Source organism: Macaca nemestrina, chromosome 1 (assembly GCF_043159975.1).
Source record: "Macaca nemestrina isolate mMacNem1 chromosome 1, mMacNem.hap1, whole genome shotgun sequence".
Classification (NCBI taxonomy): Eukaryota; Metazoa; Chordata; class Mammalia; order Primates; family Cercopithecidae; genus Macaca; species Macaca nemestrina.
Genome location: NC_092125.1, coordinates 189,778,494 through 189,806,019, shown reverse-complemented (window position 1 = coordinate 189,806,019; position 27,526 = coordinate 189,778,494). Strand labels below are relative to the sequence as shown.

At 50.3% G+C, this 27,526-nt stretch overlaps 1 protein-coding gene across 30 annotated transcripts in view; it reads left to right on the top strand.

The window, feature by feature from the left end:
• LOC105494891 (ST3 beta-galactoside alpha-2,3-sialyltransferase 3) overlaps positions 1-27,526 on the top strand; it is a 232,030-nt gene that overhangs the window by 198,208 nt on the left and 6,296 nt on the right. For 12 of the 30 annotated variants that reach the window (XR_011621909.1, XR_011621903.1, XR_011621901.1 and 9 more), the window contains 5 exons: positions 2,358-2,421; positions 3,611-3,706; positions 3,982-4,168; positions 22,563-23,182; positions 23,414-23,560. The exons of 3 other annotated variants lie outside the window; for them this stretch is intronic. Coding sequence is in view for 13 of the 27 variants with exons in the window: in XM_011763861.3 (XP_011762163.1) it covers positions 2,358-2,421; positions 3,611-3,706; positions 3,982-4,168; positions 23,036-23,182; positions 23,414-23,560 (641 nt within the window). In the remaining 14 variants the exon portion in view is untranslated. Of the gene's footprint in view, positions 1-2,357; positions 2,422-3,610; positions 3,707-3,981; positions 4,169-5,180; positions 5,266-5,943; positions 6,201-22,562; positions 23,183-23,413; positions 23,561-27,526 lie in introns of those variants that run through there. 15 more of the 30 variants (XM_011763861.3, XM_071094411.1, XM_011763860.3 and 12 more) reach the window with 7 other exon arrangements.

The window sequence follows — 27,526 nt, the reverse complement described above, 5'->3', positions numbered from 1 at the left end:
GACCACAGTGAAACCCCGTCTCTACTAAAAATACAAAAAATTAGCCGGGCGCGGTGGCGGGCGCCTGTAGTCCCAGCTACTCAGGAGGCTGAGGCAGGAGAATGGCGGGAACCCGGGAGGCGGAGCTTGCAGTGAGCCGAGATCGCGCCACTGCACTCCAGCCTGGGCAACAGCGTGAGACTCCGTCTCAAAAAAAAAAAAAAAAAAAAAAAAAAAAAAAAAAAAAAAAAAAAGAAATAAAACATGAGATACAATTAAAGCTTCTGTGGAGCCCTTCCCACTCCATTCTCTTCCTTCCCCAGGAAGCCATTATTCTTCATTATCCTGGCTTCAGTGTTGGCATTCTTATGCCTTGTTTATGTATATTTGGGACAGGGTCTTGCTTTGTCACCCAGGCTGGAGTGCACTGGCACACACACGACTCACTGCAGCCTCAACTCCCGTGCTCAAGCAATCCTCTCACCTCAGCTCCCCAGGTAGCTGGGACTAAAGCACACACTAGCACTCCTGATTAATTTTTGTATTTTTTTGTAGAAACAGGGTTTAACCATGTTGCCCAAGCTGGTCTCAAACTCCTGAGCTCAAGCAATCCTCCCTCCTTGGCCTCCCAAAGTGCTGGGATTACAGGTGTGAGCCACCACACCCAGCCTTATGTATTTTCACTACATATTTATATATTCATTAAAAATATAGTACCGCTTTTACGTGTCTTTAGACTTTACAAATGGTGTCATTATATGTACATATATTTGTGTATATGTGTATGTATATTCTTCATTTTTTTTTAATATGTTTTTGAGATTTATCTGTATTGATGCATATAGCTCTAGGTCATTGATTTTTTTTTAATGGCTGTATAGGATTTCATATACCACATTTAATCTGTTTTTTGTTTTGTTTTTTTTTTTTTTTGGTGGACATTCAGCTTGCCTCCAACATTTTGCTGTAACAAACAGCTCATCAGCGGACACTCTTGCATGTCTCCTGGAGCAAGCGTGTGACTTTATCAGTGCTCCGCGCCTAGGAGCATAGTTGTAGGATCTTAGTGTATGCACATCTTTGTGGTTATTTGATGTTATTAAGATGCTCTCCATTGTGGTGATACCAGTTTACTTTATTTTTAGGTCTTTATGTACATTATTTTATATCTTCCTAACAACTCCACAAAATAGGAATTACTTTCATTTTAGAGATGAGGAAACTAAAGCTCAAAGAAAGGAAATGATTTATGTAAGGTCACAGAGTACAGCCAGTATTTGACTCCAAAGCCAATACCCTTGCTATTCACTATACATTATATTGTAGTGCTCTCCTGATACCAGTTTGGAAGAGCAGTCCTCATTGCCAAAGCCAGAGAGAGGCTGAGGAGATGAGGTCTAAATAGTGGGCACAGGTCTGAGAGCACAGAAGTCACAGGGGTCCTTGCTGAGTGGAGTGCAGGTGGGCAGAGCCAGGCTCAGGGAGTAAAGAAGTGAGGAGGTAAAGTCAGCCTGGCAAAGAGCAGGATTCAGGACTGGCAATGTGAGAGGGAGAAAGTGAGGGAAAGGTGATGTCAGATAATGAGGCACGTGGTGAGCTCTTCAGCTGTTGGGTGTCTCCTTGTTCGTTTCCTGGTATCTGCTGAGTGGGAACACAGAGATAAGCACAAGGTGGTCTCTAGCTCTGAGCAGGTACTCCCATTCCAGGGGAGACCGCATGCTCCAGCTTCCAGGGAAGGCCCTGGCCTAGGAATGCATGCTCTGGGGCCTGACTACAGAGCCTCAGAAAACCAGTTGAGCCTCCCAGAAGCCTGGGAGAGAAGCTGCGTGCCAGTGTTAGGGACGGGCTCCTGGCAGTGATATGCCTGTCTGTTTCCTGCCTTCACTTCCTTTGTCAGGAATAAAGTCAGGGCAGTGGCCCAACGCATTCTCGTGTCCAGAGGTCTCTCTGCTCCCACTTTCACTCTAGCCCCCAGGAACTTGTGCCTTCCAGTAGGATTATCTGTAAACATTTTTTTTTTTTTTTTTTTTTGAGACGGAGTTTCACTCAGTCGCCCAGGCTGGAGTGCAGTGGTGCGATCTTGGCTCACTGCAAGCTCCGCCTCCCAGGTTCACACCATTCTCCTGCCTCAGCCTCCCAGGTAGCTGGGACTACAGGTGCCCACCGCCACGCCCAGCTAATTTTTTGCAATTTTAGTAGAGACGGGGTTTCACCATGTTAGCCAGGATGGTCTCAATCTCCTGACCTCGTGATCTGCCCGCCTTGGCCTCCCAAAGTGCTGGGATTACAGGCATGAGCCACCGCACCTGGCCTATCTGTAAACATTTTATAGAAACGTAAGTGACCCTGTAACAGAAACCTCTCTCCTCTGTCTGCAGACAATCTGATCAAAGCCATCTTGTCAGTCACCAAAGAGTACCGCCTGACCCCTGCCTTGGACAGGTGAGCCACACACTGCGCAGCCTCCTACCCACCGCTGCCTGGTGGTGTGCAGAGGTGTTGAGGTCCAGCTGGCCTTCCCTGGACATGAGCAGTTTCTCCAGCACATCCACACATGCACATACAGTACACACACAGGGTGGGTGGAGCAGGTAAGTGGAACCACTGCACCTAACTTGCACCCCCATGGGTTGTAAGCACTTGGCAGACATCCCAGTCCTCAGATACCAGAGGTTTGAGGGTAAGAACTGAAGACACTGGGGCTGGGACTAGCCCAGCAATGGGACTGAGGGCCTGGGTGGCAGGGGCAGGTGAAGGGGGCAAAGCTTAAGTCCAGAAGGCAGTGACAGCTCCCAAACCAACAGACCCTAGAGTGGGAAGTGCCAGGGTCAGGGATGGGAGAAGCACTATGAGTAAGCTCCCTAGTGACTGCTGGGAGCCTTGAGTCCTAGAGCCTCCTGTCCTGTTCCCCTTTTCTTCTTTTTCTTTTTCTTTTTTTTTTCTTTTTTGAGACAGAGTCTTGCTCTGTCACCGAGGCTGGAGTGCAGTGGTGCGATCTTGGCTCACTACGAGCTCTGCCTCCCAGTTCACGCCATTCTCCTGCCTCAGCCTCCTGAGTAGCTGGGACTACAGGCGCCCGCCACCATGCCCGGTTAATTTTTTGTATTTTTAGTAGAGACAGGGTTTCACCGTTTTAACCAGAATGGTCTCGATCTCCTGACCTTGTGATCTGCCCACCTCGGCCTCCCAAAGTGCTGGGATTACAGGCATGAGCCACCACACCTGGCCTGTTCCCCTTTTCCTGCTTTCCTGGTATAGCCCCAAGCTTGGCCCACTTTTCCCTCTCCCTTGAAGCCTGCCTAAACACCACTACCCCTTGGGGAACCTTTACCCTGGAATGCCATCTTACTAGAGCTCCCTCCTCACTACCCAGGCTTGGCACCCAAGCCTTTCTATGGCCCTGTTTTCCTGGGGAAGTGTCAGGGCCTAGAGATGCTGGAGAGTCTCAGGGCCCAGCTACCCATTGTATGCTTCAAGCCTTCTCTCAGAAATGCTGCCAGAAACCCACTGGTCTTCTTCCTCTATCCCAGCCTGGTCCTGGACAAGGGCATGGGGTCAAGGGCCAAAGGAGCAGGGGAAGAGACCTGGTGGGCAGTTCTCTGTACAGAGGTCTCCGCCTCTCTCCCCTCAGCCTCCGCTGCCGCCGCTGCATCATCGTGGGCAATGGAGGCGTTCTTGCCAACAAGTCTCTGGGGTCACGAATTGACGACTATGACATTGTGGTGAGGTGAGCTCCCCAAAATGGCACCTTGGGTGAGTGTCCTGGTCCAAACCCTTAGCCCTGAGCCCATTGAGAACTGTCTATCTAGCTAGTTGGGCTGGAGATCAACAGAAGCCTCAAGAACCTGGGTTGGAGGGCTTTGGAACAGACAACTAGGGGTAGCACCTGGGGAGAATAGGTCCAGGTGACCTGGACTCCTATTCTCCGTGTCTGGGGTATTCTGGGGTCATGGTGCCTTCCCAAACACAGGCCCAGGCTCTGACTGGGCCTGCTCTCTGTAGACTGAACTCAGCACCAGTGAAAGGCTTTGAGAAGGATGTGGGCAGCAAAACGACACTGCGCATCACCTACCCCGAGGGCGCCATGCAGCGGCCTGAGCAGTACGAGCGTGATTCTCTCTTTGTCCTCGCCGGCTTCAAGTGGCAGGACTTTAAGTGGTTGAAATATATCGTCTACAAGGAGAGAGTGGTAAGCTCTCCTGGCACCACCTCTTGCCCTGGCCTTCCCCAACTCCTAAGCAGTCCCACCCCTTGAATGCAGCAAAGAATGAGTAAGAACCTTCAAAAGAAGCATTAATGACCCAAAGCTGCAAGTCACCCAATGGCAGCCAAGGGGCAGAAAGGTCAGGAGATTGCCAGGGTTGCTGGCCAAACTCTGGGGGCTGATATGCCTGACACCTGCTACTTGCTTCTAGGTGCCCAGGTGCAGATCTTTCCTTAGCCTTCTGTAGTCAGACCCCAGCAGCCCCAGGGACCCTTCCCTGGCCTTAGATCTCCTGGCTGAGGAAAGCTCTGTCTCTCAGGCCAGCCTTCGTATCACTCCCAATCTTCCCACTCTGCTGCCCTGACATTGTAGCTGCCTCCCTTGCCCCCTCTTCTCCTCTGTAAGTTCTCTCTGACTCTGGTCTTAGGGGTCCCTGCCTTCTTTCTCAGCCTGGGTTCTGCAGGGACAGCAGACCCCTTAACTTGAGAGTGCCAGCTTCCAAGCTTGTAAGTCCTGGCCTCTTTCCACTTTGTACTTTTACCACTGACCATAGCTGAATCCCCAACCTGCCACTGAGTCTGATCATTGGGAATGATCAGGTTCCACTGACTGTTCAAAGCAGGTAAGGGTCTGGGCCCATTTCTTTAGGGACCTTATGTGGCAGAGTAAGGTCAACTGCTCTTTAGGAGACCACCACTGAGTTCCCTCCCAAGACCTCTGCTTCCCAGCTCTGGGCCTACAGGGACATCCGTGAACTTGTCCAGGTCCACTCCCCCACAACCAGCTGTCACCAGAAGCCCCAGGGCTGGGGTACTACAGAGCTCAGGCCATTCATCTTCTAATACCCAAGCCTCTTACTAGAGGAGGATGATGACAGACGGCCCTCTGCCTACAGTGAGAAGCTAGTTGTTCTTTCTGAAGGTTTAGAGAAGAGTTGGGAGTGGGAACAGCTTCTCTTGCCTGTAGGGTCTCAGTGCAATTTGGTTTAACTCCACAGCTCTTTCCCAAGCAAGGCCAAGTACAGGCAGTGTCAAGTAGGTAGCAAGCAAGAGAGAAGACAGAAGTCAGGTCCAGAAATTCAGGTAGGTGGGACAGTGGGGAAGGGGAATCCATATCAGAACCAGACTGGATGAGGCACCTGGGCTCCACGGTGTCCAGTCCACCTCCCCAAAGGGGAGGAAAGGGCCAGGCAGCAGAGTGACCGCTTGGCCTTAGCCAGACCCAGCTTCAAGTAGGCCCACTGCCCACACAGACCAGGTAAATAACAGTGGCTCCAGGAGTACCCTACTGTTTTCAGAACCCTGGGAACTGAGACACTAGTGTTTTCAGAGACCCTCTCTTTGCCTTGAGGGCAGTAGAATTAGGATCACAGATAGGCACTTTTAAGGGAGAATGGTAGGAAATAGGGTCTGTCCTGGTGAACCCCAGTGAGCCTAAGGGCTGCTGTCTCACTCACCTTGGCCTTCTGCCATCCTCCTTTCACATCATTTCCTCTGTCACAGCCTCCCTCAGGGCAAGAGCTCCTAAGGGACAGGGCTTGATCCCATTGGTTTTTACCCTTCACTGCCCAATCACCATAAATGATCTGCAATTGGCTCGAACACCAGTTCCTACTTCCTACTGGGCAGACTGGGAGAAGCCAGGCAGTTCAAATAAGGCTGGGCCAAAGGGGTGGGTCAGAGCCTGTCGTGGGTGTTATCACATGTTCCTTCCAGGAACACCAAGGTCAGTTAATTCAAGGTTCTTAAAATTCATCCAAGGGAGTAAGGAAAGAAAGAAGAAAAGGAAGGAAGCCAGCTAGAGTCGGAGAACTCACTATACTCAGGCTACTCAGGAAGCAGACAGCAGAGCCTTGCTTTTCCCAGGAAGACTGAGGAGCTCTCCGCCCGGCCTGGCCTTGGCAGCAGGCAGATTCAAGGTACCAGCATTGCAGGATGAGGCACAGGCACAGGCTCACTCTTGCTGACATCTGTGTTGTCCTGGCCACACCCGGGGCTCTAGGACCAGCCTTGCATTGGTGAGAACTGCTACCCAGGATGGGTGGGGGTGAGTGGGAAGGAGAGAGAGGAGACAGGGAGGAGTCCTCTGAATTACCGTGGGCCTTCCTTGGCTCCAAAGTGAAAGATAATTTGGACCTTTAAAGTGAGCTGCCAGAGGAATGCCGGGGTTGCCCGTGGCCTCACCTCCCCCATCTCTCAGAGTGGACCTGCCCAGGCCCTTTGGCCGCCCCAGGGACCTTTTCTTTAGTGTCCTTCTCCACCCCAAGCCCAAGGCTAATGCCTTCCCAGGACCTCACCCATGCTTTGCCGCACTTCCCTGGCATCTGAGACCCAGGAAAATGTGAGCGAGGCTGCTTCTCCAGGTCCCCTCCTGTCTGGTGTCCTAGTCACCAGCTTGTCCTGCTCCTGTAGGGATGTTTCCAGTCATGCCGCCTCTGGGCTGCTGGAGAGCTCTCTGCACCTGTCTGGAGCCTCACCTGCAGAATTCTGGCAGGAGGCAGCTCTGGGTTCTGGAGCCAAGGCCTGGCAGGGCAGGGCTGGAACAGGAATTAGGCCTTAGAGACAGCTGCTTCCTGCCACTTACTACATGAGGAATATGTAGTAAGCCTATAACTTTCTAGTACCCAGGAGTCCTCATAGGATATGGGAAGGGGCAGGGCAAGGGGGAAGATGTAGGAAAGGACGGCCAAACAACCCAGAGCTAACAGCCTGTGCCAGAGCTGGCCTTACTTTCTTGCATCTGAGAACTCTCCTCTTCATTTGTGGCCATTTGGGTCCCTGACTCACTGGACAGTGGCACTGATAACTCCAAACAGGTTACACAAAGGCCTTTTGTCTCCCAGATCCCAGGAGCTGTGGCCAAGCCAGCAAGCAGGTGTAGGAGTTCCCAGCAGGCTGTGTGCTCAGGGCAACTCAGAAGAGCACCAGTGGATGGGCAAGCACAACACAGAAGCTGAGGCTTGGAGAGAGGGTGGAGCCAGGGACATGGGGGTGCAGCCTCCAGCTCTGCTGCAGGCCTTCTCAGAGGTGCCTCTGCAGTCTTCCCAACACACTCACTCACTTACCAGATGTTCATGAGGTATTCTCTTTGCAGGCTCTACACTGGCCCCTGGGAATACAAAGAGGAATTAAGCACTGTTCCCAACCAAAGTAGCTCACAGTCTAGTGGGAGAGATAGTCCCAGAGCTAGAGTTAACAGTACAGTGTGGAGGCTGCCATGATGAGGAAGGCCTAATGCAGCTCTGGGGCAGGTGGGGGACAAAAGAAGGCCTCCTGGAGGAGTCACTCCTGAGCTGGACCCTGAAGGAAGAGTTAGGAGTGAGTGGGCAAAAGGAATTAGAAGCAAAGGGAACAGCATGTGTAGACCCAAGAGACCATGCTCCCTTCAGGAAACTGGAGGTGTGTTGTGTGGATCAAGCATGGCACAATGAGGGTGGTGTGGCAGAGTGTGCTGCCTAGTACCCCCAATGCTGTGGCCTGTGCATCCTCTTCCTGGTGTTGGATGAAGGCTGGAGACACCCCATCCACTGTCCAGAGGGCAGAGGCCTGGGGTCTGGAGAGGACAGGATAGGTGAGACGCAGAGCCTCCCATCCCCATCCCTCAGGCCCTGCCCTCCTGCCTTGGCCAGTCTCACCCACTGCGCCTCAGCAGGCCACAGAAGCCCCTGGGAACTGCCTCCCGACCCGATTTGCTGCCTCCTCTTCCTCCTCCCCACTCAAAACTGGAAAGCCAGCCTCACTGCTGAGCATCTCTGACTGGTCATCAATTCATTGAGGCCCTGGGGCCTAGGCTGGGTGGGTGTGGGGTGGTCCCAGCCTAGCAGTGGGGAGAGGATAGGGCTGGGAGTGGGTCCCTGGACAGCCTTGACACAGCACTTACCCTCCAGCTGTACTTCAGTCCCTGGGAAGAGAGGGAGGAGGGCAGGATGTAAGAGACCAGCCAGGGCCCCACATTCAAGCACAGGGAGACTGAGTCCCTGATTTTAGAAAGACAACATGACTTAAGAGGGGAAAGTGGCTTAGGCCTTGGAGTTACACAGATGTGGGTTTAAGTTTAGACTCTTATTTACTAGTGGGCTACCTCTTAGGCACTAAATCTAACCTTAGATTTAGTGTCATTGATACAGTAGATGAGGAGTGCTGTGTATCTTTCAGGGTTATTTTTAAAATTAGATAAGATGAAATCTAGCCAGGCGCGGTGGCTCAAGCCTGTAATCCCAGCACTTTGGGAGGCCGAGATGGGCGGATGACAAGGTCAGGAGATTGAGACCATCCTGGCTAACACAGTGAAACCCCATCTCTACTAAAAATACGAAAAATTAGCCGGGCGTGATGGCGGGCACCTGTAGTCCCAGCTACTCGGGAGGCTGAGGCAGGAGAATGGCATGAACCCAGGAGGTGGAGCTTCCAGTAAGCTGAGATCCAGCCACTGCACTCCAGCCTGGGCAACAGAGCGACACTCCGTCTCAAAAAAAAGAAAAGAAAAGATGAAATCTAGAAGCATCTAGCATAGAGAACTTAGTTCTCAGTCTATAGCAAATAGTAATGTTATTTATTTATTTATTTTTTATCGCTGGTGGTGATTTTGCTGTTAGAAAAGCCCAATTATCCCAGGGAGCGAAGCACTTTTCTGTCAGGCTGTAGGGCTTGACCTAGGAGGTGACCCAGAAGCAGGGGTCAGAGGCCAGGCCTAGAGGAGGGAGAGACAAGGAGCCTCCTAGTGAAAGGCAGCAGGGCTGGACTAATCCATAGGGCAGAAGGGGCCACCACATCCCCAAATGTAAGGCTTCTTATTGGACCAGGCCCGAATGGGGATTGGATGATGTCCACCTGCACCTTCACCTGTTCCCTGCACTTTCACCAGCCTGAGAGGGATGCAGAGCCTTAGTGTGGACTCTGTCCTGGGAGACTCAGTGCAGGCCTCCTGCTGCCTAGCCAGCATTCACCACCCAGCCCAGGCTTCTCACCAAGCCTCTGAGACCAGCTCTTCGAGGATTCTCCACCATTGCTCTTCTGCCTTCAGATAAAAATGCTCAAGAATGGGGACTCCCTCAGCTCCTCTTCCTCACTGTCTTCTGTAAGCTCTTGGTCACTGCCTCATAATTATTACCATTGTCATTCTCCTCCTCCTGCTCCCCTTCCCACCACTCTTCCTCCCCACCCCCCGCTCCTCTTCCCACCACTCTCCCTCCCCCTCCTCCTGCTCCTCTTCCCACCACTCTCCCTCCCCCTCCTCCTGCTCCTCTTCCCACCACTCTCCCTCCCCCTCGTCCTGCTCCTCTTCCTGCCACTCTTCCTCCCCCTCCTCCTGTTCCTCTTCCTGCCACTTTCCCCTCCTTCTGCTCCTATTCCTGCCACTCTCCCTCTCCCTCCTGCTCTTCTTTCCACCACTCTTCCTCCCCTTCCTGCCCCTCTTCCCACCACTCTTCCTCCTCTTTCTGCCACTCTTCTCCCCCTCCTCCTGCTCCTCTTCCTGCTACTTTTCCTCCCCCTCCTCCTGCTCCCCTTCCCACCACTCTTCCTCCTCCTCCTCCTGCTCCTCTTCCCACCACTCTTCCTCCCCCTCTTCCTGTTCCCCTCCCTGCCACTCTTCCTCCCCCTCCTCCTCCTGCTCCTCTTCCCACCACTTTTCCTCCCCCTCCTCCTCTTCCTCTTCCCGCCACTCCTCCCCCACCTCCTCCTGCTCCTATTCCTGCCACTCTTCCTCCCCCTCCTCCTGCTCCTCTTCCCACCATTCTTCCTCCTCCTCCTGCTCCTCTTCCTGCCACTTTTCCTCCCCCTCCTCCTACTCCTCTTCCCACCACTCTTCCTCCTTCTCCTGTTCCTCTTCCTGCCACTCTTCCTCCCCCTCCTCCTGCTCCTCTTCCCACCATTCTTCCTCCTCCTCCTGCTCTTCCTGCCACTCTTCCTCCCCCTCCTCCTGCTCCTCTTCCCACCACTCTTCCTCCCCCTCCTCCTGCTCCTCTTCCCACCACTCTTCCTCCTCCTCCTGTTCCTCTTCCCACCACTCTTCCTCCTCCTCCTGTTCCTGTTCCAGCCACTCTTCTCCTCCTTGTGTTCCTCTTCCTGCCACTCTTCCCCCTCCTCCTCCTGTTCCTCTTCCTGCCACTCTTCCCCCTCCTCCTCCTGCTCCTCTTCCCACCACTCTTGCTCCTCTTCCTGTTCCTCTCCTTGCTTCTTTTCCTTCCCTTTGCTCTCCTCTTCCTTCTGTCATCACTATCATTATCATCATAGCTGTCACTTATTAAGCTCTTCAGTTTATCAGCTTTCCTTGAATTCATTCAGTTCTCATAATGACCCTATGGCTAGGTACTGTTATTATCCCCATGCTAGAGATTAAGAAACTAGGGCACAGAGAGGATGTGTTACTTGTGTAAGGTCACACAACTAGTTAAGTGGTAGAGCCTAATTCAAACTCAGATCTCACTGCCTCAGGGATCTTCCTAAGAAATAAATCTGACCACATAGTTCCTGGTTAGAATCCTCCATCAGTCAGCTCCTATCTGCCGTGGTCTGTGAGGATGGTAAGAACTACCATTTACTGAACTCTTCTCTATGCCAGGCCCTGGACGATGTGGTTTATATGCATCATCTCAGCCGGCCATCTCCACAACCCTACAAGGCAGGTACTGTGAGTAGTAGTAAGCGGTAGGGCCGCATTTTGGACCGAAGGTGTCTCACTTTAACCATTGCACTATAACACCTCCCATTTATTCATTGATTCAGCAAATCCAAAGCAATCACCAACATCACATGGAGTCCCGTTCTTCAAGCACAGTCTCACTCACTCAACAGCTCCCTTTCCCAGTGCTTTCCTTCACATCCAGCCAGTCCAGTACCAGGGACTGAATGTCACCCAAGGGAGAGAAGCTACAGCCGAGGTAGTAACACATGGTGTTACCTTAGTAGCATCTCAGTGCTGCTTCCCATTCCTGTGTCCTGTCCCTGGTCCTTGATCATCTCAGATCTTTACCCTCATCATCTTCAATTCCGCTGTACCTCCATCCTATTCCAAAGAAACTGCATGTCCAGCTGCACAGGGAAAATAAAGGTTGTCACCAGCCAGAAACTCTGAGCTTCCTGCTTCCCATCTACAAACATACCTGCATCCCCATTCATCCCTGCTTCCTCCTCTGCCATCCCTCCTGTGCCTCTGCCTTTCATGGTCAGTTCTCTCCTGTCCTGGATGCCATCTCCTTTCACCTTCTCAGGACCGTCTTCTTTCCTTTGTCTCCTTTCTCACCTCTTTGCCGGGTCCTCCTCTCACATCTACGAATGTATTTGGGTCTCTTTCACCTTAAAAATAAAAGCCCTCTCTTTAGCTTATGTTCACCTCTCTTCTCTTCTCTTTCAAGTTTCTGGGAAAAGTCATCGCCTGTCCCAGTGTCTGCCTGTTTGCTGTCTGTTTCTCCGCCTCCATCCTGCCTTCCAAAACCACTCTCACCTGGCAGTGACCTTCTGATTCTAAATCCAGCAGACTCAGCTTCAACTCAGTTTCAGCTCCACAGCACAGAACTCCGTGATCTGGCCCCTTCCAAGCCTTCCCTTCTCCTTGCCACTCTTTTTTTTTTTTTTCTTTTTTTTTTTTAAATGGAGTCTCGCTCTGTCACCCAGGCAGGAATGCAGTGGCATGATCTCGGCTCGCTGAAACCTCTGCCACCCCCTCCAGGTTCAAGCCATTCTCCTGCCTCTGCCTCCCAAGTAGCTGAGATTACAGGTGCCCACCACCACACCTGGCTAATTTTTGTATTTTTAGTAGAGATGGGGTTTCGTCATGTTGGCCAGGTTGCTCACAAACTCCTGACCTCAGGTGATCTGCCTGCCTTGGCGTCCCAAAGTGCTGGGATTACAGGTGTGAACCACTGCACCCGACCCTTGCCACTCTTTATCACCCAGCATGTCCTCTCCACTCTGGCCTATTTTGTGCCTCCATGTTCTACCCGTTCACCTGCCCATGGATGTATGAGATGCCCCTCTTCCTGTCCTGTTGATCTCTGTAAGGCCATCACCTCCAGCAGTGTTTGAGGCATAGTTGGTATACATAAGAGAATAAGCACATGTGGAAACTGAGGCCCAGAGTGCAGCAGTACCTTCGAGGAGAGTCGGGATTCTAACTCCAAACTCTGCCTCTCAGTCAGGCTCTTTCCTCTCAGCGAGGCTGCCTCCTTTCATTGCCCTGGAAGGTCTTTCTTTTAGGTTCAGACCCTCGCATCCTTTTGCTCTCTTCTTGCCTCTCCAGGGCATTTCTTTCCTCTTAGCCATATTTGATCTTCTTTATGCAGTTCCAAGATCATTCTCCTTGATAAAGAAATAAGAACTGAACAGTCCCTGGCACTCTGCCTTTCAGTTGCCTGTTGGCATCACACGGACCGCCCCAAGCCGGCTCTTCTTTTTGTTCATCGCTTTTTTTCCAAATATAGCTTTCAAAAAGTTTTCTGACTCTCTCCTCGTAGCATACATCAAAATTCCAAATGGACTAAAAAGTGAAATATAAAAATATAACCAAAGGGAAGTTTAAAGTAAGGATAGAAATCAAATTCCTGGAGGGAAAGAACTTTTAAGACACAGAAGTGCTAGAAGAAATCAAATTTGATAACATATTAGAATTTCAAGTTAACACAAAAAGACTGCCGCACAACTTTGAAAAAACATATTTAGAACATATGGCAGGCAAAGGGTTATTATGAGAGTTAACAAGAAAACCATTAGAATCCCAGCAGATAATGGACAGGAAACTGAACAGATCACACAGAAAGAAAGATAACTAGTGAACAACAGAAATATGTTTAACCTTCCTAGCAGTCAGAGAAATTCATGTAAAGGAAACAGGCTGCCATTTATCACCTACCATGTTTTCAAATAACGTGTTAAATTATCCTACATGATGCTGCATGAGTGCAATGACAGGTGTATCAAAGGCTACTGGTCGGAGTACAAATAGGGACCAGCTTTTTGGAAAGGAAATGGAACTTGGTACCGGGAGCGATCACCCAGAGGAAAGAAAAGTCAGTGCACAAAGATTTTTATTGTAGTGTTACTTTATATTTTGTAGTGTTATTTATAATAGCCAAACCCAAATATTACCTAAGGGGTTTTTTTTTTTATGTGAGTTATGGTCTCACTACGTGATGGAGTATAAAGCAGTAGCACGGCGGTCCTGCCGAGGGTGTGGGCACCTGGACCAGCCAGCGCAGCTGCTATCCCCAAACCTTCAGTGCAGGTAGGATCAGCAGCTAGAGCACTGGCCTCAGTGTAAGGAACTGAAAACAAACCTCTTCTTCTGCCACATCTTTGAGTTTCATTTTCTTCTTCTATAAAATGGAAATCACGAAAGCTTCCCTGCATAGCTACCTGTTATTCTGCTGTAAGAACTAGTAGGACGATGCACAGGACACCAGTGACACACTGTGCTCATCTGCAATGACATTCGCCTTCTGAGAAGTGAGAATGAGCACAAAAAATATTGCCTGCCCACTGGGCAGAATCCCAAACCACAGGACGAGGAGTGAGCGTGTCGGCGAGAGCAACAGGGCCTGGGCCCAAGGGTACAGATGCCACCTGATCAGGAGGGTCCTGCCGCCTTGTTTCTTGGCCTTCAGGATACCGATGAACATGCATGTTTTGGGCATAGAGAATAACGTTGGCAAAGAGCATGGTGTATTTAGTGAATTAAAAATAATTCAGTATAACGAGTGGGGCATGGGCATGGTACTGCCCTTGACCTGAGAGAGGCATCTGCCCTAGGCCCCACTGTGGCCCTCCTCTGACTACAGCCTTTGCCATGGAGTAAAGAGGAATATGCAGGGCCAAGAGGGATGTGCCCATCCCAGGCCCATCTGCCTTGAGAGACCACTATCAGGTAATGGAGACCTCAGAATTTCTTGCCCTAACAGTGCCAAGTCCAAGTCCACTTCCATCTACTTGAGGGCAGAATATAACTCTCTGTGCATACCCTAAGCCCAAGGAGGGTATCTGCAGAGGCTGTGAGCAGAGCTTGGATGTGTGGAGTGAGGAGGAGTCTACACACATGCACAGATTTCTTTTTTTTTTTTTTTTTTTTGAGACAGGGTCTTACTCCGTTGCCCAGGCTGGAGTCACACGATCTCGGCTCACTGCAGCCTTGACTTCCCTGGGCTCTGGTAATCCTCCCACCTCAGTCTTCCTAGTAGCTGGGGCTATAGGTCCTCACCACTACACCTGACTAAAATTTTTTTTTTTTTTTTAAGAGAGGGGTTTTGCACAAGACTTCTTATGGTATGGGATGGGACCAGGGGTGGGAATTGGGCTGGACCACCATGGTCCAGCACAACAGATCCCCAGGGTCAGGATTCCAAACTCAAACCTGTCCTTCTAGCACATTTTTCAAGGAAGGAGATATATATATATATATATATTTTTTTTTTTTTTTTTTTTTAAACAAGGTCTGGCTATATCACCCAGGCTGGAGTGCAGTGGTGCGATCTTGGCTTACTGCAGCCTCCGCCTTCTGGGCCCCTGCCATCCTCCCACCTCAACCTCCCAAGTAGCTGGGGACTACAGGTGTGTGCCACCGTGACTGGCTAATTTTTGTATTTTTTTGCGGAGACGGAGTTTCACCATGTTGCCCAGGCTGGTCTCCAACTCCTCAGTTCAAGTGATCTGCCCACCTCAGCCTTTCAGGGTGCTAGAATATATTTAACAGCTTGATAACTTGCCTCATAACTTTGAGGTATTTAAAATTAAATTTTAGACATGTGATATGTGTATAATACACCCATTTGTAGTTTTGTCCTTGGCCCAACAATGTTAGGGGTGGACCTACATGGATATGGTGGCAGTGGCTGGAGATGAAGCTAGCTGAGCAGGGGACAGATGGTGAAGGGTCTTAAAAGCCAAAGTCTCATCAAGGAACCTGGACCTTATCCTGACGACCAATAATAGCAGAAGCTAACAAGAGCTGACTTTGTGCCAGACATATTATATGCATGACTTTAAACTGTCATAACACAAAAACACTATAAAGGAGAGCTAGTATTACTGCATAGGAGAGGGTAATGAGACTTTGAATGGTAAAGGATGTGCTTCGGGACACAGAGTTAGAGCAGTTGGGGGTGTGAGGGTTCACAGTCAGACCTGCACTCTTGAATTGTCAACGCAAGCTGTTGCAGTGAGCAGTGGAAAGCCACGGAAGATTTTAAGCCCAAGAGTGTCAAGATCAGATTTGTGCAGGGATGTGAATGAACTGAAGGGAAAGCAAGAGGGAGTCAGAGAGAGGTGATGGCTGTTAGAGTGACCCCAGGAGAGTTGGTGGCCCACCCTAAGGCAGTAGCAGCAGGGAGCATAGGCGTGGACATATCTGCCTACTCTTGCTGTGAAAGCCTACCACGGTTAATGTCTACTCCCAGACCTATGAGCACACCAGGAAACATTCTCTCAGGAGCCTGGTGGGGAAAGTGCTTCCTTCCCAGATGTTTTCCCCATTGCTCCTGGATGTTCTGACAAGAGTGGAACAGGTTGCATCAGCAGGAGTCTGGCAGCCCCACACAGAGGAGCTGGGTCCAGACTTGACTGAGGCAGGGGCATTCCTGAAGGAGGAGGGATTCAACAAGGAATGCAGCCCACAGCTGGCCTTGAGGAGAAGCCAGACCATGCCAGGCCAGCAGCACTGGCAGGCCTTATAGGCCTCTGTTGTGTCCTGTGGATTGGGGAAATGAGATGTGAGAGGCCTTGGGCCAGATGTGGACACTTGCAGGCACAGGCCTTGTGGAATAGGACTGTGTGCTGGCAGCAGGCCTGGCAGTGTCTCCAGCAGAAGGCAGACCTCCCTGCGGGGAGCCAGGGGGAAGGCTGGCTCTCCCATTCAAATGCATGCACGCGTGCAGGTGTGGATGTGTCCTGGCCTCTCCGGTGGCTGACGCTGCTGACCACACCCTCCGCTTCACTCTCCTGGTCTCTGTGACACTCACTATAATCATAATAAGTAAGATTTATTGAGCTTGCTATATACCAGACCCCGTGCCAGATGCTGTAAAATGCACAGCATCTCTAATCCTTACAGCTATCTGGGAAGTAGGTCTTATCAGCCCTGTTGTATGCACAAGGAACTTGAGGTGTAAAGAGAGGACACAATGTGCCCCGGGTCACAGAGATGTGGAGCTGGAATTGAGCCTCTGTTTTTCACACTCCAAAGCCTCTGCAGTGGTACACAGATGTTCTGTGTATGTGCCTGTGTACGTGTTTCTGAGAAGAGGAGTTACAGCTTTTTTTTTAGGAAACAGGCTGAGGTTTTGTTGGTACTTGATGTTTTTGTGGCTGGGGAAACACGAAAATGCCAAAACCATATCTTAGTCTTACTGTTTCTCCTTTCCCTGAAATCTCTGAGGAAACTACACCAGGACAGTGGCAGATGAGAAAGAATAAAAGGAGCGCTGGACTGGTGCTGTGTTGGGCTCCCAGTTCTCCAGTGCAGGGCTTCCTGGGGTTTGTGACCTAAAACAGGGCTCCTTCCCCCAGGGTCCCAATATGACTCTCAGCCGCTGCTGGCGGAGTTAGAACCTAGGGCAGTAAGACCTCAGCGCAGTGAGCCACGAAGGGCAGAGGCAGAGGTGGCCTGCTCCAAGGAGGAGGCCTGCCCAGCTCACTCACTGCCACGCAGAGGCAGCAAGTCAGGAAGGGCTGCCTATGTGGGAGAGAATTTTCATCTCACACCAGTAATCATGACACACTCAGTATCCTCACATCTAAGCAGTCACATCAGGCATTTCTCCTCCCAGGAAAGAGTAAAGATGAGAGGAGAGGTGGCAGCTTTCCCCTCCCCATCAGATCGCCAAGAGGATTGAGTTAATCACTTTTACTACCGTTTGAGATAGTGGTTTAAATCCAGGACTTACAGCATGTGGAACAGACCAAGAGGGATTGTTTCAGAGAGGGCATCTCATGTGCAGAAAACCAGGTTGTGAAGTCAAACGCAGTGCAGATTCTCGCCAGCTGTGCGTGTACCCTAACAAGTCCCCTCACCTCTCTGGGCCTCAGTACCCTCTGAAAAATGGGACTGGGCACCAGAGAGACTCCTGAGAGCTCCCTTAGTGCTCTTAGAGGAGAGAGGGGAGGTCTCCTTTATCTTTGACCCCTAACCCCTCAGACTTCCAGAGGTGGGAACTGCAGCGATGATATAAATGTTGTGGCGGAAAGAATGCCGTTTTGGAGTCAGGACACTCGGGTTTCAATCCACTTGCAGCCACCTGCAGGCTGCTTGACCTTGAACATGTTTCATCTTGGGGCCTGTACCTGTGAATTGGGTGAAAGTTAAAGAGATAATAAAGTAACCCTTGTAAAGCCAGCCTGGAGCCTCCTCACACACGCCCCCAGCTGTGCCCAATCCTGGTTCCCCCTGCTCCTCCCGAGCAGCCCCTGTGCTTTCTCCCTCCTCTTCAGGTGTGTGCGGGGCAGGCACGGGCAGGAACCCCAGGTGGGAAGCTGTTGGGGCCTGCTGGGCCTGGAGAAGGGACAGGGGCTGTGCGGTGCTTGGCACAGGCTGGCATCTGCCGTTCCTGTCGGTCCACATCTGGCCCACCCAAGAGGGGCTTCCCCTCAGCTATGCCTAAGGTCTTGACTATTTCTCCACCCTTCCCTTTCCTACTGTCTCCCACCATCCCTCCTTTTACCTCCCTTACACACACCCCACTTCTGGAGACAGGAACAGGAAAAACTGGGGTCGGCTTGCTCAGCCTGCCGGGCTGAAACCGAAGTTTGCCACCAGGGCCCATCTTTTGAACTGGCCTTTGGAAGACAGTTTGCCAGAGAAAGAGATGTTGCCACAGAGGTGGGAGCCATGAGGAGGGAGTGGCTGGAACAAAGACAGTCCACCAAAGGAGCAGCAGCAGAAGAGGCTGAAGAGCTGCTGGTCACTGGGGGCCCTGGGTGGAGATCAGATCTCCTTTAGTAACCATCACTGATGCCTCTTTGTTGCCTGTGCTGGGCCAGGCCCTGGGCTACAGAGGTGAATCAGATGTGAGCCCCTGCCCTGTGGGGCTAGTGTGCACTCAGCCTGGATTGGCTCATTTAATTCTTGCAATAGTTTGTAAGCTAAATAGTCATGGTGTCCCTCGTTTATCCATAAGGAAATGGTACATTCCTTGCCCAGGATCTGCACATGGTGAGTGAGCAGAGCTGAAGTTAAATCCTAGGACCAAGGATCTGAACTCCATATTTTACCACCTCTTGAAGGTTAGATGTCAGTTCTGCCTTGGGGTGGAGGGGGTCAGGAAAGACATAAAGGAGAAGCAGCTGCTGAGTCTTAGAAAATAGATGGGTCATGTGGATAGAGGTGGGAAGGACATTAGAGACAAGGAGCAGCATCAGCAAAAGTGTAGGGCATGAATTAGCAAGTGGGGACTTCAGATGGACAGAGACTGAAACAAGAGACAGATGGGTTACTGGCTAAAAGGCTCAGCTCTTCTGTAGGCAGTGGTGATGTGATCTGATTTGTACATGGAAAATCATTCTGGCAGAGAGAAAGTGGTTTGAGAGGCCAGGCGCAGTGGCTCACGCCTGTAATCCCAACACTTTGGGAGGCTGAGGTGGGCAGATCACCTAAGGTCAGGAGTTCAAGACCAGCCTGGCCAACATGGTGAAACCCCGTCTCTACTAAAAATACAAAAATTAGCTGGGCATGGTGGCATGCACCTGTAATCCCAGCTACTCAGGAGACTGAGGCAGGAGAATTGCTTGAACCCGGGAGATGGAGGTTGCAGTGAGCCGAGATCATGCCACTGCACTCCAGCCTGGGCAGCAGAGCGAGACTGTCTCAAAAAAAAAAAAAAAAAGAAAAGAAAAGAAAGTGGTTTGGGAGGCAGAGGCAGCCCATCGTAGGCACTCATTAATGCTCATTGAATAAGTGAATAGAATTTTACAATCGTGTTGCATACCATTTATGTTTCAGTTTTGTTTCAGTTGCTCTACTGGGCTTTGGGGTGCTTAGCAGTCAAAAAGACAGACAATGTAAATGGCCAGTCATTAGGATAGTCCAGATGAAAGATGATAAGACCTGTCCTGGAAGTGGTGGCAGTGGGTTTGGGATCAAGGGACAGATATGTAGGGTTCTAAGTAGACAGACTCAAAAGAACTTGATGACCAGCAGCACAAGATAAGATGGACTGGAAAGGTGTAGGAGAATCTCAAGTCAATTCCCAGGTTGCTGGTTTGGAAGACTGGAGGGACAGTAGAGGATAGGGAACAAGGAGAAGGAAGAGGTCTGGGGAAACTAGAAACAATTTAGACATCCAACAACAGTGTTGGTTACATACATTATGGTACATCTATAAGACAAAATTCCTTTTTTTTTTAGACAGGGACTTTCTCTTTCGCCCAGGCTAGAGTACAGTGGCTCAGTCACGGCTCACTGCAGCCTAGAATTCCTGAACTCAAGCGATCCTCCCACCTCAGCCTCCCAGGTGGCTGGGACCACAGCCGCATGCCCAGCTAATTATTCTATTTCTTGTAAAGACACTGTCTCACTACATTGCCCAGGTTGGTATTGAATTCCTGGGCTCAAGTAATCCTCCCACTTCAGCCTGCCAAAGTGCCGGGATTACAGGCATGAGCCAGCCACCTCACCTGGCCCAAAATTCTTAGAAGATACCATTTTGATAACTATGACATTCTTTTACATAAATGTATCATTTAATGAAACCTCTGTTGTAAACTTTTGGATTTTTTTCTGTTTTTTCACTTTTGTAAGTAATACTGTAATAAAGAGCTTTTTACAAAGGTCTTCATTTTGATTATTTTTAGAAGGAAAATTTTGAGGTCATAAGATACAGACAGCTTTGAGGCCTTTGACACACAGATTGTGTTTTAGAAAGGCTGTGCCAGATTTATTCCTGTAACAGTCCAGAATTTTGCCTCAGCAGACTACCACCAGCACCAAGATATAGATACACAAATATACACATACACAGATTTTAGTGGTTAAAAAAAAATTGTTATTTTAATGTGCATTTCTTTGTCATTAGTGAGTTAAAGTTTTCCATGCTTTATTAACCTTTTGTTTGTGTGCTTTACCCATTTTTATGGGGCCTCATTGATTCTTCATGAGGTTTTAAAATATGCATTTCTTACTATTTGTGACAAAATTTTTACCACTTTTTTGCTTCCCTCTCTATACTATCTTGCTTTTTTTTTTTTTTTTTTTTTTTTTTTTTGAAACAGAGTCTCACTCTGTCATTCACACTGGAGTACAGTGGTGCCATCTCAGCCCACTGCAACCTCCGTCCCCACGTTCAAGCGATCCTCCCACCTCAGCCTCCCCAAGTAGCTGAGACTACAGGCGCACACCACCACACCTAGCTAATTTTTGTGTTTTTTGGTGGAGACAGGGTTTCATGGTGTTGGCAGGCTGGTCTCGAACGCCTGACCTCAAGTGATCTGCGCCCGGCCTCCCAAAGTGCTAGAATTACAGGCTTGAGCCACCGCACCCAACCTTATTTTGCATATATTTTTGATGTGCCAAAGCACTTAAAAATGTTTTATAAAGTCAAAATATGTCTTTTTCTTTATTTCTTCCATTGCATTAATGTATAGATAATTCAGTGATAAAATATACATCCAAATTTTTTTCTTTCTCTTTTTTTTTTAGACAGGGTCTCACTCTGTCACCCAGGCTGGAGTGTGCAGTGCTGCAATGATGATTCCCTGCCACTGCCGCCTCCAGGGCTCCAGCGTCCTCCCACCTCAGCCTCTGACGGTGTGGGACTACAGGCACACGCCACCATGCTCTGCTCATTTTTGTATTTTCTATAGAGACAGGGTTTCTCCATGTTGCCCAAGCTGTTCTTGAACTCCTGGGCTCAAGCAATCTGCCTGCCTCAGCTTCCCAAAGGGCTAGGATTACAGGCATGAGCCACCACGCCCAGCCGAAATTTCGCTTTTTTTGCTTTTTAAACATTTACTTATTTTGTATATGGTGTGAGGAGAGAAAGTAAATGGATCTTCTTCCCAAATGGGAAATTTTCCAATCTCATTTGTTTCCGTAACCTATACCTGTGTTGACCTGCCTCTAGGCGATCCTGTTTCACTGTTCCTGGTTTTGAATCACATATATCTATTGTTGTAATAAGTGCAAACCCATAATATACTGTAATACCTAATTTTTAATTTGAGGGTGTTATGTTTACCTGATAAATCTTTTGGATGGGTTTTTAGAATCCATTTGATAGATCTCAAAACGTCCTACTGAGATTTTTTTTCTTAGAATTATGTTAAACCTGTACATTAATCTGGGAGGAGCTGCCACTGGAGCCTTCCTATCCAGGAATATGATTTTGTCTTTCCCATTTTTTAAGTCATCTTTTTATATCAGTAAAGAATTATAGTTTTCCTCCTATAGTTCTCACATCTTATGTTTATTGCTCAATAGTTGACTTTTTTGTTACGATTGCAAATAAGATCTTTTTGTTATATCTGATGACTGTTTCCTATTGCTACAGTAAATTATTTTATCCATTCTAAGTTTAGTTGATTCTTTTAGGCTTTCTTTCTCTCTTTCCTTCTCTTTTTTTTTTTTTTTTTTTTTTGGACAGAATCTCGCTCTGTCGTCCAGGCTAGAGCGCAATGGTACAATGTCGGCTCACTGCAACTTCCGCCTCCTGGGTTCAAGCAATTCTCCTGCCTTAGCCTCCCAAGTAGCTGAGATTACAGGCACCTGACACCGCGCCTGGCTAATTTTTTGTATTTTTAGTAGAGATGGGCTTTTGCCATGTTGGCCAGGCTGATCTTGAACTCCTGACCTTAGGTAATCCACCCGCCTTGGCCTCCCAAAGTGCTGGGATTACACGTGTGAGCCACTGCCCTCGACTGATTCTTCTAGGTTTTCTATGCAAATAACAGTTTGGTTGGAGCCTGTGGTTTGGCAGTGCCTCCAGCCTGCAGGGTTGGTTTGTGACTTCTCCAGTGGTGCTCAGGAGCCCAGTTGTGAAGGGAGAAAAAGAGGATGTATGGGTTGATCCCAAGTTCGGGATTTCCCTAGACTAGGGCAATAGAAGGACAAGGGGCAGAGGACTACAGCAGCTCGCAAGAGTTATACTTCAGGGTCCAGACAAGGAGGGGTGGACGCACTAAACAGTAAGTCAGGGCTGGGGAGCTAAAGGCCTCTGTGTCGTGGAGAGGGAGGAAGAGAGAGACTTGGAAGGAGGGGAAGCTGTGCCCCAGAATGGACACTGGGATGTCGGATTTCAGAGGTGATGCCTTTCTAGTACAGTGCAGAGATCCTCAGGTAAGAATGATCCCATTTTATGGTTAAAGAAACAGGCTTGGAGAGCTTGTTGCCCAGTCACCCGACTCTAGTCAGCAGCAGTGTTGGTCTGCTGTGCTCTGCTTGCTCATGCTCTGTCTCCATTTTTCAGGTCCACTCTAGAACAGTCGATGGAGAGAGCCAGGAGAGACAGCAGCAAGGGAAGTGGGAGCACAGGAGGGCAGACAGGAGAGAGGGCAGGCTCCTCCCAGTCCCTCAGCTGCTGCAGATAGGGAGTCAGGGCAGCTGCGCTGCTGGGTCTTCTCATTGGCCCAGGAGCCCCCTCAGGCCACAGCAGCACACCCACAGCATCCCACGTCCTGTGCCTGCCCCACAAGCCCCTTCGTATCCTCCTGTTACACACTGGAGCACCACCACACACTCTCTTCACCATCATTCCCCTTGTCCCTGTCACACACCCCATTTCCCCCAACACAGATGGGCTCCCTACACCACAGGCCCTGGGTTCCCCGTTAAACGCCTTGTGCTCCCGCCTCACTGTCCCTACTTGGGGGTCCCTGCCACTCCCCTAGGCTCATCCCTAGCTGTGTGCCTCGTTCAGGCCCGCTTTTGCTGTGTCCACAGAGTGCGTCGGATGGCTTCTGGAAATCTGTGGCCACTCGAGTGCCCAAGGAGCCCCCTGAGATTCGAATCCTCAACCCATATTTCATCCAGGAGGCTGCCTTCACCCTCATTGGCCTGCCCTTCAACAATGGCCTCATGGGCCGGGGGGTGAGATATCTGGGCCCCGGGAGAGGGAGGAAGAGAGCTGGGTCAGAAGTGCCTTGGAAGGAAGGGTGGGTGGTGGGTGGGGCAGTGCTTCTGCAAAATAGCTTTCTGGGGAAGAGGGCTCAGTCCTTGGGCGTGGAAGCTAGCTCTAGGGAGCCTGGCTGAAGTCTCAGCTGTCCCAGCCCTCCAGCTGAACTCTGGACGCCTTCTCTCCCCCCTGCCCCCATCTTCCAGAACATCCCTACCCTTGGCAGTGTGGCAGTGACCATGGCACTACACGGCTGTGACGAGGTGGCAGTTGCAGGATTTGGCTATGACATGAGCACACCCAACGCACCCCTGCACTACTATGAGACCGTTCGCATGGCAGCCATCAAAGAGGTTCGGGGCTGGGTGTGGGGGCAATCCCTGGGTGGGGAAGAGGGGGAGGTGCATAAATGAGTAGTAAAGGGAGGAGCCAGTGGCTGGTCTGGCTGCCCAGAACTCCCCAGAAGGTCCTGACACCAAGGATCCTATGTGCCCTTTCCACAGCCTCCCACTGAACCCAGGGCCTTCTCCCTGCACTTTCCTTCCAGGGGACTCTCCCTGCCCTGGTCCTGTACCTCCCTCCCCCTCGCTGCATTCCCCGGCCAGGAACACTAGTCTAGCACCAGCTCAGCCATCCTCTCTACTGCAGTTCCTGCCTTCCCCCAGAGGACGCCATTGCCCTTCAAAAAACCCACAACTAAACACTGCCTCTGGGTCTCAGGACTTCTCCATATCTCTTCCACCCTTCCCCACAGCTAAGCACTAAAGCTCTTCATACCCAGAATTGCTTCCCAAGCATCTGTATATAGGGGACATTACAGGTCTCCAGCCTGTCAGCCAGCCTCTTCTGGCATTTCTCCCTCCCTAGCCAAGACCCCATGTGAAAAATCTGAACTCTCTTGCCACACTTCCACTTTGGCCACCAGCGTTCCACTGATCCCAGCCTGAAACCTGGAAATCTTGGGCCAGCACTTCAACAGCTTCTCTGCTGCTACATCTGGGTGATGGGAGGTTGTTGGAGGGAACCTCCCATCTGTGCAGATTCCTATTTCTGTAAGTCTGGGGGCTCTGGTCTCAGCCCTCATTCCTGCTTATCAGTCTTCTTACCTATCCTTCTCCATCATCCCCCTCCACTATTCCAGAGCCTTCCATGCCCCAAAAGCTCCTCCCTCCTCCAGTGAAGAAACTGAAGCCACAGAGGGGACGCTGCACTGCACTCCCATTTGTCCCTTCAGCCCTCGCAGCCTGGCTGCCCTCACACCTGACCCAGCTCCCACCAAGGTTACCACCTCAAGGTGGGCAATTCCAGTGGACACATCATCATCTTTCCTGATCTCTCAGAAACACTTTTTGTGTCAGCCACTCCTTCCTCTTTGAACTTCTGAGTCAGTAATTTCCAATGTTCCTCTTATTTCACTCACCATTCTCGCACATTCTCTTTCTCAGCATCATCGATTCTGATCTACGCCTTAAAATTCATCATGGCTGGGCACAGTGGCTCATGCCCATAATCCCAGAACTTTGGGAGGCCAAGACAGGGGTATTGCTTGAGCCCAGGAGTTTCAGAGCAGCCTGGGCAACATGGTGAAACCCCACCTCTACTAAAAATAGGAAAAATTGGGTGGGCACGGTGGCACACGCCGGTAATACCAGCACTTTGGGAGGCCAAGGTGGGTGGATCACCCGAGGTCAGGAGTTCAAGACAAGCCTGGCCAATATGGGGAAACCCTGTCTCTACTAAAAATACAAAAATTAGCCGGGCATGGTGGTGGGCGCCTGTAATCCCATCAACTCAGGAGGCTGAGGCAGAAGAATCGCTTGAACCCAGGAGGCCGAGGTTACAGTGAGCTGAGATCACACCACTGCACTCCAGCCTGGGCAACAAAATGAGACTCCGTCTCGAGAAAGAAAAATAGGAGGCAGGGCACGGTGGCTCATGCCTGTAATCCCAGCACTTTGAGAGGCCGAGGCAGGTGGATCACCTAAGGTCAGGAGTTTGAGACCAGCCTGGCCAATATGGTGAAGCTCCATCTGTACTAAAAATACAAAAATTAGCCAGACGTGGTGGCGGACAACTGTATTCCCAGCTACTTGGGAGACTGAGACAGGAGAATTGCTTGAACTTGGGAGGCGGAGGTTGCAGTGAGCCGAGATCGTACCACTGCACTCCAGCCTGGGCGACAGAGCAAGACTGTCTTAAAAAAATAAAAATAAAAAAAGTTCGGGCGCAGTGGCTCACGCCTGTAATCCCAGCACTTTGGGAGGCCGAGGTGGGCAAATCACGAGGTCAAAGGATGGAGACCATCCTGGCTAACGCGGTGAAACTCCATCTCTACTAAAAATACAAAAAGTTAGCCAGGTGTGGTGGTGGGCGCCTGTAATCCCGGCTGAGGCAGGAGAATGGCCTGAACCCAGGAGGCGGAGCTTGCAGTGAGCCGAGATTGCGCCACTGCACTCTAGCCTGGTGACAGAGCGTGACTCTGTCTCAAAAAAAAAAAAAAAAAAAAGAGGCCGGGCGCGGTGGCTCAAGCCTGTAATCCCAGCTCTTTGGGAGGCCGAGACGGGCGGATCACGAGGTCAGGAGATCGAGACCATCCTGGCTAACACGGTGAAACCCCGTCTCTACTAAAAATACAAGAAAATTAGCCGGGCGAGGTGGCGGGCGCCTGTAGTCCCAGCTACTCAGGAGGCTGAGGCAGGAGAATGGCGTGAACCCGGGGGGCGGAGCTTGCAGTGAGCCTAGATCGCGCCACTGCACTCCAGCCTGGGTCACAGAGCAAGACTCCGTCTCAAAAAAAAAAAAAAAGAAAGAAAGGAAAAGTTGTCTGGGAGTGCTGGTGTGCGCATGTAGTCCCTGCTACTTGGGAGACTGAGGTGGGATGATCACTTAAGCCCAGGAAGTCGAAGCTGCAGTGAGCCATGATTGCGCCACTGCACTCCAGTCTGGGTGACAGACCCTGTCTCAAAAAAAAAAAAAAAAAACACTAGCCAAGACTCCATCTCAGACAGCCTTCTCTTCTCACTCTGCACATTCTCTGGGAGATTTACATCCCTGTCCATGTCTTCAGGTACCATCTATATTGTATCAGACTTTTTTGGTTCTTAGCCCCTTCAGACTGCTATAACAGAATACCATAGTCTGGGTGGCTTTTAAACAACAGACATTCATTTCCCACAGTCCTGGAGGCTGGGAAGTGCAAGATGAAGGTGCGGGAAGATTCAGTATCTGGTCAGGACCCACCAGAGAGGTGGTTCATAGACAGCTGTCTTCTCGCTTTCCTTGCATGATGGAAAAGGCAAGGCAGCTCTCCTGAGTCTCTCTCTTTTCTTTTTGAGACAGGGTTTCACTCTGTTGCCCAAGCTGGAGTGCAGTGGTATGATCATAGCTCACTGCAGCCACAAGCCCCTGGGCTCAAGTGATCCTCCCACCTCAGCCCCCTTAGTAGCAGACTGCAGGTGTGTGCCATCACACCTGGCTAATTTTTTTTTTATTTTTTATAGAGATGAGGTCTTGCTATGTTGCCCAAGCTGGTCTTGAACTCCTGGCCTCAAGCAATCCTCCTGCCTTGGCCTCTCAAAGTGCTGGGATTACAGGCATGAGTCACTGCGCCTGGCCCTGAGTCTTATAAGGGCACTAATCCCATTCATGAGAACTCTGCCCTCATGACCTGATCACCTCCCCAAAGTCCCCCACCTCCAAATTCCATTACATTGGGGGTTAGGTTTCAGAATATGAATTCGTGGGGAGGATATAAACATTCACTCTACAGCAGGTTTAGTCCAACTACCTCAAGTGATTGGGAGTTATTTCCAGGATATACAAGGCACTTGGAAATCTCATAGGAAGCTAGAAACAGCCTTCCACCTGGGCCTCCTGCTGTCTGGGATATGGTTCAGGAGCGAGAAGCTCATTCTGGGTCTGGGACGTTCTAGAACTGCCTCACCATCACCATGGCCCCAAAAGTCTTCCATCCCTGCCATGCCTCACGTGCCTTCTTGCTGCTTTGTCCCCACCCACTTCAGATTGCACTCACAGCTTTTATCAGCCTCCTGGCTTCTATGTTTACTTATATCTTTGGTCTTTTACAAATGCCTTTTATGTAAACTTTATGTAAAGTTGTATGCAGAGGGTGAGAGCCATAGACATGGGCAATGGCCAAATCGTAATGGGCTTTCTATGCCATGGAAGGAGTTTGTACTTTTTTTAGAAGGCGGTAGGGAGCCATGGGTGAGTCTGAGGCCTTACATTAGCATGTAGTGGATCACTGTGGCTGCAGAATGACGGAGAGGGGGCAAGGCAGGACAGAACCTAGTTGGGAG